General features: G+C 39.4%; 1 protein-coding gene across 5 annotated transcripts in view; it reads right to left on the bottom strand.

Annotated features, from left to right (window-relative positions):
• Positions 1-13048, bottom strand: part of ganc (glucosidase alpha, neutral C) — a 68734-nt gene that overhangs the window by 47639 nt on the left and 8047 nt on the right. For 2 of the 5 annotated variants that reach the window (XM_033026699.1, XM_033026700.1), the window contains 4 exons: positions 10520-10628; positions 7217-7344; positions 5653-5838; positions 1946-2000 (listed from right to left, as the gene is read on the bottom strand). In XM_033026699.1, the coding sequence (XP_032882590.1) occupies positions 1946-2000; positions 5653-5838; positions 7217-7344; positions 10520-10628 (478 nt within the window). Of the gene's footprint in view, positions 1-1945; positions 2001-5652; positions 5839-7022; positions 7345-7910; positions 7995-10519; positions 10629-13048 lie in introns of those variants that run through there. The other 3 variants (XM_033026703.1, XM_033026701.1, XM_033026702.1) reach the window with 3 other exon arrangements.

A 13048-nucleotide genomic window follows, 5' to 3' on the forward strand; every position in this document is an offset into this window, starting at 1 on the left:
AATGTGGAATATTCAAAGCACACAAAGCGAATATTGGTTATTTATTTAAACCAGGATATTAAGATGACATAAAAATGAAAGTGAATGATGGAGGGAAGGGCACTTCAAAAAAAGTATGACATTCAAATTGTGATATTTCAGAATTACTTTCTGAAGTACATCCACCTTCAGGATTTTGTTCCTGCACTGGTTTACAATCCCATTTGGCAAGAAATATGTGAACCAATGACGGCAACAAATAATTAGTCCTTTTTGGTTTTCTTTTGGTCATCATTGACTGCATTCTCCTCTTGTCCTGGGACTAAAATTGTGGGGGGAAAAGCCACGTTTGAAGTTGTAGTCTGGCACCTCTGATATTTATAAACTCACCTTTTATGGGGGGGGGGGGGGGGGGGGGAGGAATGCACCTTTTAACATTTAATCGCTATCTCTGAAGACCCAGAAAATGAAAGTAACGGAGCCATTATAATCAAAAACTGAAATGAGTCTGCACTGAATTGTTTATATCAAGAAGAGAGCATAAAAATTGATATGTGGCTGTGGTAGGTACAATGGGGCATAAAAATTGATATGATATGGTGCATTTACAATCTTCAAATATGTCAATGTGCTTGACAGATAGATTCTTCAGAAATATAGTAATTGTTATTAATAATAATAATGGATGGGATTTATATAGCGCCTTTCTAATACTCAAGGCGCTTTACATCGCATTATTCATTCACTCCTCAGTCACACTCGGTGGTGGTAAGCTACTTCTGTAGCCACAGCTGCCCTGGGGCAGACTGATGGAAGCGTGGCTGCCAATCTGCGCCTACGGCCCCTCCGACCACCACCAATCACTCACACACATTCACACACATTCACACACAGGCAAAGGTGGGTGAAGTGTCTTGCCCAAGGACACAACGACAGTATGCACTCCAAGCGGGATTCGAACCGGCTACCTTCCGGTTGCCAGCCGAACACTTAGCCCATTGTGCCATCTGTCGTCCCGTATTGAAACAGTAGCCAATTTGAAAGTTAAAATCACCTACAATCTCGTGGCATATTTGTTATTCTAATTCCCTTCAACTATTTGGGGGTCTATAGTAAACTTCCAAGAAAGTAATCATTTCAATTTTATTTCTCAGCTTCATCCATATAGCCTCAATGGACGAACCATCGATATTTTATATTGGTCTACTACCAAGACATTCTCATTAATCAATAAAGCAACAACCTCCCCTCTTTCCAACCCCCCCCCCCCCCCCCGATCTTTACTGCAGCTCCTGTGCTGTCCCTTTCTTCGACAATGTCTCAGTCGCATGCCTCGGGTTTATCTGCCTTACCCATCAGGCCTTTCGCATTAATATAAATTCAATTCAATCTCACGGTACTTGCTTGCCCCCTGTCATGCTCCTGGCTATTCTGTCCAGTGAACTTTCTTTCATCGCCTTCCATATGGACTTCTACCTAATCACCTGCCTCCATCCTGCCATCACCCGCCCATCGATATTAAACCCACACATGTAGCATTTGCAAAGCTGCCTGGCAGGATATTGGTTCTTCTCCTGTTAATGTGCAACTCACCTCCCTTGTATAGGTCACCCATGCCTAGCAATATAGGGTGCCGTTTTTGCGCAAATTTAAAACCAACGCAGACCGGAAATGGTCAAGATGAGAGTTTTTGTAATAGTATAGATTTCCAAAGAGAACTGCTGGTGCCCCTGATCTTTGAATGCGGATTCGAAAAGTCATTGAAGTTGCGAAGGAATTCCAGCTTCAGCCTGCCACAATCTAATTTGCATCTCAACAAACCCGATTTTTCCTACTTCCCTTAAATGTTGCATTTGGGGGCTGAGGCCGAGCCGGGAACACCTTTTTCTGAGAGAGATTTTCATTGCTATACACCTTCAATGTATTCTAATTCAGCACAGTCTCCAGGCAGCCTGCTATTTATTACCTTATTTGTGTCACATTTCCTCTTGCCTCCCACGCTGTTTCCTCTTTCACTTCGACTGTGAGGACAAAACAGAAATGATAAAGTTCTGCTATTCTTTGCCAATTTTATTCAAGCATAATTTCTAGCGGTGCACTGGTAAATGCATCTGTGTAAAATTCCTTGGGACACTATCCTCTTGATAATAAAACCGATAAAACTAATCAGCACCTTATCTTGGAAACCATGAGCTTCAACCTGTTTGCCTTTCACTGAAGGGAGTCACTCTGGAACTAAAGAATATATTCCCACTTCACCCAGGCAAACCAATCTCCAACTGTGTAACTTGGATTCAGGCTGAGCATGTGTCGCTGATTTGATGAGAGCCTATTTTGCACTAAACACATTATAATTTTACGGCAAAAACAAATCTCAATCCTAAGTGCTTATTGCAAAGTTGTTTCTCTTAAAGAAATAATCACATTTATAAATCTCTTCACAACCTCATGATACAACAAACCAATTTGATTGTTGTGAGACATTGAAGGAATTGCAGCATTGAAGCCAAGCAGCTGCTTCCTCCAGCTGGAGAATGTAGAACTAGTTGGCATGTCATTAGGTCAGTCTCAATGGACATAGAAGAGGAGAAATTTCTAAATACTACAGATTGCACATCTTTAAAATTATTTACCTCAGAGGATTATTAATGCTTAGTCATCGATGCAAAGATCAACAGTGGTGTAGCTGGTAGAACTGCTCTGTCACAGCGCCAGAGACCTGGGTTCAATCTTGAGCATGGGTGCAGTCTGTGCTGAGTTTGCACATTCTACCTCTGACCGTGTGGTTTTCCTCCAGGCGTGGAATTGGCGACAAATTGACAGAATGTAGTGTGATGCGGACGATGGCAAGAACATTATAATCAGTTTCCTGCCACATCCCAAAGATGTGCGGTTTTGCAGGTTAATTCGCCTCTGTAAATTGCCTCTTGTGTGTCGGTAGTGGCTGCAAAAGTGTGATAACATGGAACTCGTGTGAACAGGTGATCGATGGTCAGTGTGGATTAAGTGGGCCGAATGTTCTGATTGATTTGTGAGACAAAATGAGACAAACGTGAGGAGGTACATGGTTCTACTTCCGGTTCTATTTCGTATGTCCTTTTTCTGATATCCAAGTATCTATCATAGACTATTAGGAAGTTGGATAGTGCTATTAATGATCAGTACAGTTGAGATTATGAACTTGGCTTGACAATGTAGAACAATAATGTAGAACAATTTTCTCAAAATTACTGATTGGATCAGAATCACAGAAGAATAAAATCAGCACTTTGCAACACCTGTAAATAAAGTATTAATTGGGAACTGTAATTTTCAGTTGCTCAGGTTGCACAGTTTGAATTAGCATTAACAAGATGGAAGATGAATTTATGAAAATTACGTGACATGGATTTCAAGATCAGCTAATTGAGAACCACTCTTGTGAAAGGATAGTGTATTTGAAATCTTGCACTGTGAAATCAAAAAAGGTTAATAAATGAGTTGTGTAGGGACCTTTAAAGAACAGGGACCATAGGATGCTAGTATTTTTCATTCAGTTCAATACCGCTGGTTCAAATGTAAACAGATAAAACAGTGAAGGTAAGAGGGATGAATTGAATGTGATTGATTGGAAATCTGTATTAGAAGATGCGATGGCAGACAAGCAATGGCTAACATTAAAGTAATTAATAAGTTGGAAGCAAACAAAAATACAGGCACAAAAGTCAGCAGGGAAAGGGACCCATCCATGTGAATTTAATTATGTTATTTAAATCAAAAGAAGCTGATAAAAATGCCTGAAATAGCAGGGCTTGAGGATTGGAAGCAGGTTAGAACTCAGCAAAGGAGAGACAAAATATGAATACAGAAGGGGAAGGCAGAAAAATGAAAGTGAAATGGCACATAAACATAAAACAGACATGTCTTCCAGGCATATGTAAAGGAAAAGACTAACAACGGCAAACGTGGGTCTCCTCCAAATGGACAAGTGAATTTATACAGGTACAGGTATGCTGTACAGTGATGGCCAGATGTCTGTTGGAAGTGAAAAAACGTTGCTTGGAAGGAGGCTGGAACGAGCAGAAGATCACTGTCCACCCATTTCTTCTCTCCAGAGATGCTGCCTGTCCAAGTTACTCCAGCATTTTGAGTCTACCTTCGATTTAAACCAGCATCTGCAGTTCTTTCCTACACATCACCGTCCACAACTGGCTCAAGTGAGTACTATTTTTTTGTTGCTTCGTGTTGGCCTGGTGTAATGTCTGCTAATGTCTGCCTCACCTTTTCCAAACCCATCTATAACAATGCACATGGCTTACTGCACCTCACCCCACAGTTTAGAGCAATGGCTGTGGTTATGTTTATTCCAGTAGCTCCTCAATATGTGAATTAAATGGTGAAGGCCCAGGGGAATATGTGTAAATTCAGTATTAATGCCGAATATTTATTTACAGAAATGACTGCTGTACAGTATCATCCTTATCAAATTTTGATTAATCCTGAAGATGGAAACTTTAGCAGGGAGCTTGATGCATTTAAGATATCAACTTCCAACAAACATTTAAATTGTGAGGAACCACTGTTTACACTGTTCTGCATGCTAACTTTGTTAATAAGAAATAATTAAACTACACCAGAGAAAACTGTTAATTGAAATATTAAAGACACGTTTTATTGAAATTCCAGATTTTTAGATACTTTTTAAAAAGTTCCTTTTATAAAAGAAAGCATAAATGCTGAAATTTCCCATTAAGAACTGTTCTGTAATTCTGATCATACCTATGCTTGTCTGTCAATGTTGGATGCCAATGTTCCAAAACATTTAGTGCATGGTCTGGCTCTAACGTGATGATTCAACAAGAAATAATTAACTGCGAAGATATGTATTATTATTATTTACAAAGGACATCACTGTGAAACATTATTTGGTTATGACATTATGACATTAAAGAGACTCCTGTCAACATAGATAGTTGATCCTAATTTCTGTTCTTTATCTGCAAATCAATTCTGTAACTCACAAGACTGTGGGAAACTATGACTTGTCATTGAAAACTAGTAAAAATACCAGAATAAATAGGACAAAGACGTGATACAACCTCTCAACTTCCTTCTTTCCACTAATGCTACTTAGAGCTACAAAAGCTGAATCCTCTCAACATCCCTGCTTAATTTACATTGAGATACAGTGTAGATAGTATTCATAGTAAACTTCTGTCACTCTGACTCACAGAATGCTTTCAGTAATGTGGCAAGACTGAAAATCTCTCGCTTACAAGGTCAGATAAGTGAGAAGACTTTCATCCCAACAGGACACCTTGGGCCCAGATACTAACTTGGTGCATCAGCTATTTCTCCATTCACCTTATTTTATTTGATCATACCACCCTATGGGGAATGTTCACCCCAGGGCGCATAACATTACAATACAACAATGCCTACATAATAACAACAGTCACAGCAGCTTTATTGGCTGTAAAGTGCTACAGTATGCAGCATCCCAGTTTGTAAAAGCTGGTATACAAATGAGTTTATTTTCCAAACAAAGCTGAAGCAAAGATATTCAAGGGTGATATCAACATTTAAAACAGTGACTTAAGGATTCTTGTTAGTAATGGGTATTAAGCAATATAAAACTGAGGCAAGCAAAGTTAGGAAACAGATTAGCCATAGATTGACGTATGGAAAACTTACTCTTCGGATTGTGACTTTTTGCGGAGATGTTCAAAGTATAAAAGACCGAGAGAATTCACGCTCATGGACATTTGGCCGTGTTCACGAACTTCCATTCTAAACGGCTTGGCGACAATTAGAATCTGAGTGCCTCCGTCGACCGTGGCCAGTGTTACAGAGAGTCCATCCCTACATACCATAATCAGACTGGAAAACACAACAGATTGTAAGCAGGGATCCTGCCACAAATGACAACTTTCCATCTTGGACAAGTGCAAGAAACAAATGTAAATAAAATAAAAAACACCCATGCACCTGAAAAGGTATAAAATATCCAATTAATTTTAAAGACTAACATTCTGTGTATAGGCTAGGGTAGAAATCCAGTCATTACAATCATGTCATTTTTGCCACCACAACACCCATTTCAGTGCTTGTGTTTCAAAGGTAGTCTGCAATCCTCACATTAGTTAAAGAGTTTGCTTCTGTAATAAATAATCTAAGAGATAATTTCAGTCGACCCAACTTAAATAACAGGTATGGATCTAAATATTCAAGAGAATAAATCTCCATCCAGAAATTCAATTTCAATATTTTTTTAAGCCTATCTGCTTGACTTTTCCCAATTTTTCAGAATATTTTATCCATTTCATGTGGATATGAGGCAAATAGAAGTATTAAGCGAGTAAAGATGAGTCAAAGCTTATAAAGTGAAGACCTATCAGGGTGGTCATTGTGGCAGCAGCCTTACAGGGAATGCAGCACCGGAGACTCGGATTCGATCCCGACTATGGGTCTGTACGGAGTTTGTATGTTCTCCCCGTGGCCAGCGTGGGTTTTCTCCGAGATATTCGGTTTCCTCCCACACTACAAAGACGTACAGTTTTGTAGGTTAATTGGCTTGGTAAATGTAAAAATTGTCCCTAGTGGGTGTAGGATAGCGTTAATGTGCGGGGATCGATGGTCGGCATGGACCTGGTGTGCTGAAGTGCCAGTTTCCACGCTGTATCTCTAAACTAAACTAAACTAATAATTCATGGAGAGTATTATGTGTACAATAGGAATGCATTAACGAGTTAGTGATGCAGTTGGTAAGACATGTAAGTTCAATACAATCATTAAACCAGTTCCTGCAGTGACTGTATGTTGGCATTAACTTTTGCCATTACTTCTGTCCACTGCCTCCTCATCTTATGTCTGGAGATACAGGAGAATGTCTTTTTGCAGAGGGTGGCGAATCTCAGGTGAATTGCAGGAATACTCTCACCCAGAGTGTTTTGGTGGCTAAATCACCAGAAGTACTGAAAGTGGAGTCAATTAATTTTTGAAAGATAAAGGAACTGAAGGCTGTGGGGAACTGACACAGGAGATAATTTAAGGCTGGGGCTTACCAGCCATGATCATATTGAATGGCAGCTTCGATTCAAAGGGCCAAATACTCCAGCTATTTTCTTGCATTCCTTTGTTCTTCTCATGTAACGCCTGTTTCTACTGACATTCAGCTACCATCTATTACAAGTTGCAGCAGTTGTGGAAAAAAAGAAGAGTATCTACCAGGCTTCATAAGTGGTACAAGGTACCTAACCTTTGAGAGGGAAGCTCATTAATGATAACATCAGGCACTTCATATCTCGGCTTCAATGGATTCAACTCGTTCACTTTTATTCTGATCACATTATTCTGTAGAACAAAGAGCTCCATAAAGAGTGTAACCTGAAATTTAAAGGACAAGAAGTATGCTTTTAAACTTTATTTACACACCTGTCTCAATCCATTCAAATCATAATTACAACACACAGATTAATGAAGAAATCATTACAACACACAGATTAATGAAGATGTTGACAACATATAAAGGACATTGCTAAAAGCAGCCTTGGTCATTACACCTTACATGCAAGTGATCTTTACAACTTGAAATCAGTAGTTTGGATTACCTATTGTCAAATTTTCTTCTTATTCATTATTTAGGAATGAAAATATCATGACTTTTAAAAAGGGGAAGCAATCTGCTCTTGAATATTAGCACCATTGAAATATGACTAAAACGACCTCAATTATCAACATCATTGACTGATCATATTAACCATAACCAATTAAATCCTGACACTGTTTGTATCACATGACACCACAGACTAAGCACATTCTGTAAATAATTCAGTCAGCTGGCTTCTCCGCTTGGTTCATACTATCAACACTTCAGAGCTTTGACCCACTTTGCCCAACCACAGCCAGCTCCCAGAACACTGCCCCTTTGTGGTCTTCTGCTCTTTACTTACCACGTTCTCTACAATTACCTCTCCCATCTTCCATGACTGGAAGCCGCAAGCAGCACACTCGTGGTTTTCTGGTCTGGGGTAATGGCAACCCAGTCCCTCCACTCGGTACACATCGTATAGAGGTGTATCAAATTATGAGAGGAATAGATCGGGTAGATGCAGAGTCTCTTGCCCAGAGAAGGTGAATCGAGGACCAGAGGACATGGGTTTAAGTTGAAGGGGAAAAGCTTTAATAGGAATCTGAGGGGTAACTTTTTCACACAAAGTTCGGTGGGTGTATGGGACAAGCTGCCAGAGGAGGTAGCTGAGGCAGGGACCATCCCAATGTTTAAGAAGCAGTTAAACAGGTATATGGATAGGACAGGTTTGGAGGGATATGGGCCAAACGCAGGGGCAGGTGGGACTAGTTGGCCGGTGTGGGCAAATTGGGCCAAAGGACCTGTTTCTACTATGTATCATTCTATGATTCTATGCTTTTGATAATATATAAAATGTGGTTGGAATAGAGTTCAAACATGGAAACTTTCTTTCACCACTGAGTCTACACCAAACACTAATAACTCATTTACAGCGATCCTTCCCTAATCCTTTTTTATTCTCCCCACATTCCCATCATTCTGAAGAAGAAGGGTCTCGACCCGAAATGTCACCCATTCCTCGTCTCCAGAGATGCTGCCTGTCCCACTAGTTACTCCAGCTTTTTGTGTCTATCTTCTTATAATGCATACTGTTCTTTCTCCTTGCATGCTGAAAAGGATAACCTCACATTTTTCCACATTATATTCCATCTGCCATATTCTCACTAAGTTCATCATGCATTAGATTTTCCAAGAACCAGTGAGCGACCCCAATGCAGGGGTTCAACCTGAAACACTGACTAACACCATCTTCCTCCACAGATACTGCTCGACTTGTTGAATTCTTCCAGCCTTCTGGTTTTTTTTTAACCACAGGACCAGCCTACCAAACTCAGTCGTCATCACCATGACTAGCATGGTGGACAGACATGGTTCGGATGATCCAGCCTGTCTCATGGGTGGCAACGTCACTGTCCAATGAAATTCCTGCCACAACATGGGGGCACCGTGGAAATGCTGGTAGAGTTGCTGCCTCACAGCTCCAGCAACCAGGTTCAATCCTGACTTCAGGTGCTGCCGGGGTGGCTTGTACATTCTCCCTGTGATTGTGGGGGTTTCCCCAGGTTACTCCGATTTCTTTCCACGCCCAAAGATGAGTGGGTCAATAGGTTAACCAACCGCAGTAAGTTACCCCTCAAGTGCAGGTGAGTGTAAAATCTGGAGGATTTGATCGAAAAGTGGATTATAAAGGGGAATATTGTAGGATTAGTGTAAATGGGTGCTTGATGGTTGACTTGGAATTGGTGTGCTGAATGTGTGCTCTAACATTTGCTTTCTTCGCAGATATTTTTCCTGGTGAGGAGTCTAAAATTTGGAAGTATAGTTTCAGGATAAGGGGTCAACTACGCAAGGCTGAAGAGAAGTATTTATCCTATAGAACTGTCTACCCCAGAGAGCTGAGGATGCTTTACTCAAGGTTGAGATGGGGAGAATTTTGTACGACAGGATATCAAGCAGGAAAATTGAATATGAGAAGAACATGCACCAAATAAAGTATATTTATAGAGTCTATTTAAAAAGAGTATCTGTGAACTGCAACAAGGTGAACTCATAACTAAAATTGCAGCAAGATCCGTTTGAAAGGTAATTTCTCCAACAAAAATTAAGCGAATGGATGATAATTACATAAATATTACGTGCAAAATTATGCACATAAAATTAACCTAGTGAGTTACAGCAAGTACCATTGATTTTGCAATGAAATATGCAATCAACTTCGCCTGAGGCAGGAATAATGGTGTCACCATAGGCACACATCATTTCCCACAGAAATTCCACAGATACTCAGTTTGCCCAAGCTGCCTTCAGTTCACAGCAAGGGTAATTATGTTAATCCCAGACCTTTGGACACAGCTGAGAGTTTCAAGTAAAATATTTAATAATGCAAGTTTAAAAGTTCAGTTGTGAAATGTATGTTTCTTTTTAAAATAATTTAATTCAAATTTCATTTCTGGATGTTAAACATTTCAATGGAATAAAAAAAAGGTTTCAAGATCTTTATACTCATTAAAAGCATATGCAATTACATTACATATATATTGTGTACACCATCTCAGTTACCATGTGCAGCTGAGACATCAGCAGTTATCAGGCAACTGAACCATCCTCTCACGAGCTAGAGTATTGATCTCCCACCTACCTCAATAGAGACCTTTGAACTACTTTTAATCAGAGTCTATCTTGCACTAAATGTTATACTATTTATCCTGTATCTATACACTGTGGATGACTTGATTGTAATCATGTATAGTCTTTTCTTTGACTAGATAACACACAACAAAAAGTTTTTCACAGTACCTCGGTACCCATGACAATAATAAACAAAACTTTTATGCAATCATGTATAAAAATGATTCACTATGAAATTACACACAGAAAATGTGTTATTTTGTGCTTACAATATCTGTATTACCGGGACTGCTATAGATCCATTGGGAAATTAAGACAGAACCCTTTCTCTCTAGTGCTAACCTTATTCTCTTCATTTAGGAGATGCAGTTTGGCTCTGCAATCTGATAATTCAATTGTATCCAGCAAGCCATGATATGGAGAGTTCCCTGGCAATAACCTTTTTTGACGCCTGTAGAAGCAAGAATAAACATTAAGTTATTGGTGATACATGATGAATTTAATCACCAATCTTCTACACAGATTTAAGTGCTGTGACAACAGTTACCAGGGCTAACAATAGTGGCGTGAGCATTAATGTTCAACCAAGTCTGTCTTATATATAATTTCCTCTTTGTGGCACTTGTACAAATAGGCTGCATTTGGCCAAGCAATAAATAGCCACATTCCTTATTTAGTGACTGTAAATTGCTTCAATACTTCCTAAAGTTTCAGTACACTATTTTTTTTTCTCAAAATATTTAATAAAGTCTCCACGTTGCACTCATTAGGACTCCCATATGAAGTCTCTTTTCAATTGTATTAAAGGCCTTTAGTCAATACATCAATGAACTCACTACTTTACAGTTATTTTCATCCTCTGTCCAAGTCCATCTTAAACTAACTCATGCATGCAATGTTATATTATGCATGCAAGTTATAATATATACTGAGTGCAGTGACTTTACTGAAAAAACTACCTCATTAATTCTTGCATTTCTGGTTTACTTTATTTCTCACATGAAGATTGAAATAGTCTCCTTATCCCCTAAACGTTATCCAAGAAACCATTCTTTTTGTATATATTTCGTTTGTATATATTTTGTTGTTGAGCTAAGAAGCAAGAGAGTATTGTAGAATTTGATCTTGCTGTCACTCAACTTCCCCCTGCAGAGTAATTCTAGGTAATTGCAGAGTAGCCATAAAAGAGAAACAGGGTGGGGGGTTGTTGGTTAAAGGGATCTTACAGAAACATATAAAATTCTTAATGGATTGGACAGGCTAGATGCAGGAAAAATGTTCCCGATGTAGGGGGATTCCAAAACCAGGGGTCACAGTTTAAGAATAAGGGGTAGGCCAGGAGTGGGGAACCTGCGGCCTTCTAGGCCATTTTAGTGCGGCCTTTTGAATGAATCCAAATTTTGTAGAATAAATCCTTTTATTTTTATTAGTATGTTTTTGTTTGTCTTTTATTATTTTTATTTTTATCTTAAAATGAACGTATTTAAAATACTAAAGAGTAAAAGAAGATTCAACAAAATAATCCTCCCTGACTGACGGCCACAATAAAAAAAAGTCATGAGGTCTATTTTAACAAAATAATGTACATTTTGAAGTATGTCTAATTGAAGTTTCTTGGATGCGACTTTATTAGATTACAGATTAGATTACAGCTAACTTAATGCGACCTTCCAACATGAAAAGGTTCCCCACCCCTGGGGTAGGCCATTTAAGACTGAGATGAGGAAACATTTTACACCCAAACAGTTGTGAATCTGTGGAATTCTCTGCCACAGAAGACAGTGTAGGCCAATTCACTGGATATATTTAAGAGAGAGTTAGATATAGCTCTTAGAGATAACGGAATCAAGGGATATGGGGAGAAAGCAGGAATTGGGTACTGATTTTGGATGATCAGCCATGATGGCCAAATGACCTACTCCTACACCTATTTTCAATGTTTCTAATTACCTAAAATTGGAGAATTTAAAGTTTATACTGTAGGGTTGTAAGCTATCCGGGTGGAATACAAGGTAATGTTCCTCCAGTTTGCGTGCACCTTCACTCTGGCAATGGAGGAGGTCCAGGACAGCAAGTTCAGTATGAGAATGGGAAGGGGAGTTAAAAGGGCAATCCAGTAGACCTTGGCGAAACAGTTGACGAGTCTATGCTTGGTCTCGTCGAAGTAAACAAGGCCATCTCGGGAGCACCAAATACACTATATGAGGTTAGAGGTGCACATGAACCTGTGTCTCACCTGGAAGGACTGCTGAGGTCACTGGATGGATGTGAGGGAGGAGGTATAGAGAGAGAAAAACCCAGGCTAATATTTTCCCCTCTCTAGTTCAAACAGTGAAGGCAATGACAGTGTGCCTACGACCACAAGAACGAAGGCTAATTCCCTTAACATTTGTTGACCCAGACCTTCCGTATTCAGGTAGCTCCCCTAGTCTATCTTTAATAGATGCTCCATTACTCTTTTAGGTTTAGAAAATATCAATTACAATTAATCGTCAGAAGGTGGCATCTTTGCTCATTTTTGTTTTAATTTTCCTGGCGAATTGAATGACGTTCTTTAATCTAGTATTTCTATGTTGTAACAAGGCCCCCCTTCAACCTTCTTAAGAAACTACAAAAACACCAAAGGAAGCATGCATCAATTTAGAAGCCGTCGCTTGTGAATAAAATAAAAATACAATAAAGTAAACACACAAGCAAAACTGCAGCAGTTTGCATTCCCTCAAAGCAAGGTCTGTAGGTGCAAACACAAACATCAACATAGTCTTAGTCATACAGCACGGAAATAGGCCTTTCAGCCCAACTTGTCCATGATGACCACCATGCCCCATCTATGCTTGTCCCATTTGCCCGTATTTGCCCTATCCTTGTACT

Source organism: Amblyraja radiata, chromosome 9, assembly GCF_010909765.2.
Source record: "Amblyraja radiata isolate CabotCenter1 chromosome 9, sAmbRad1.1.pri, whole genome shotgun sequence".
Classification (NCBI taxonomy): domain Eukaryota; kingdom Metazoa; phylum Chordata; class Chondrichthyes; order Rajiformes; family Rajidae; genus Amblyraja; species Amblyraja radiata.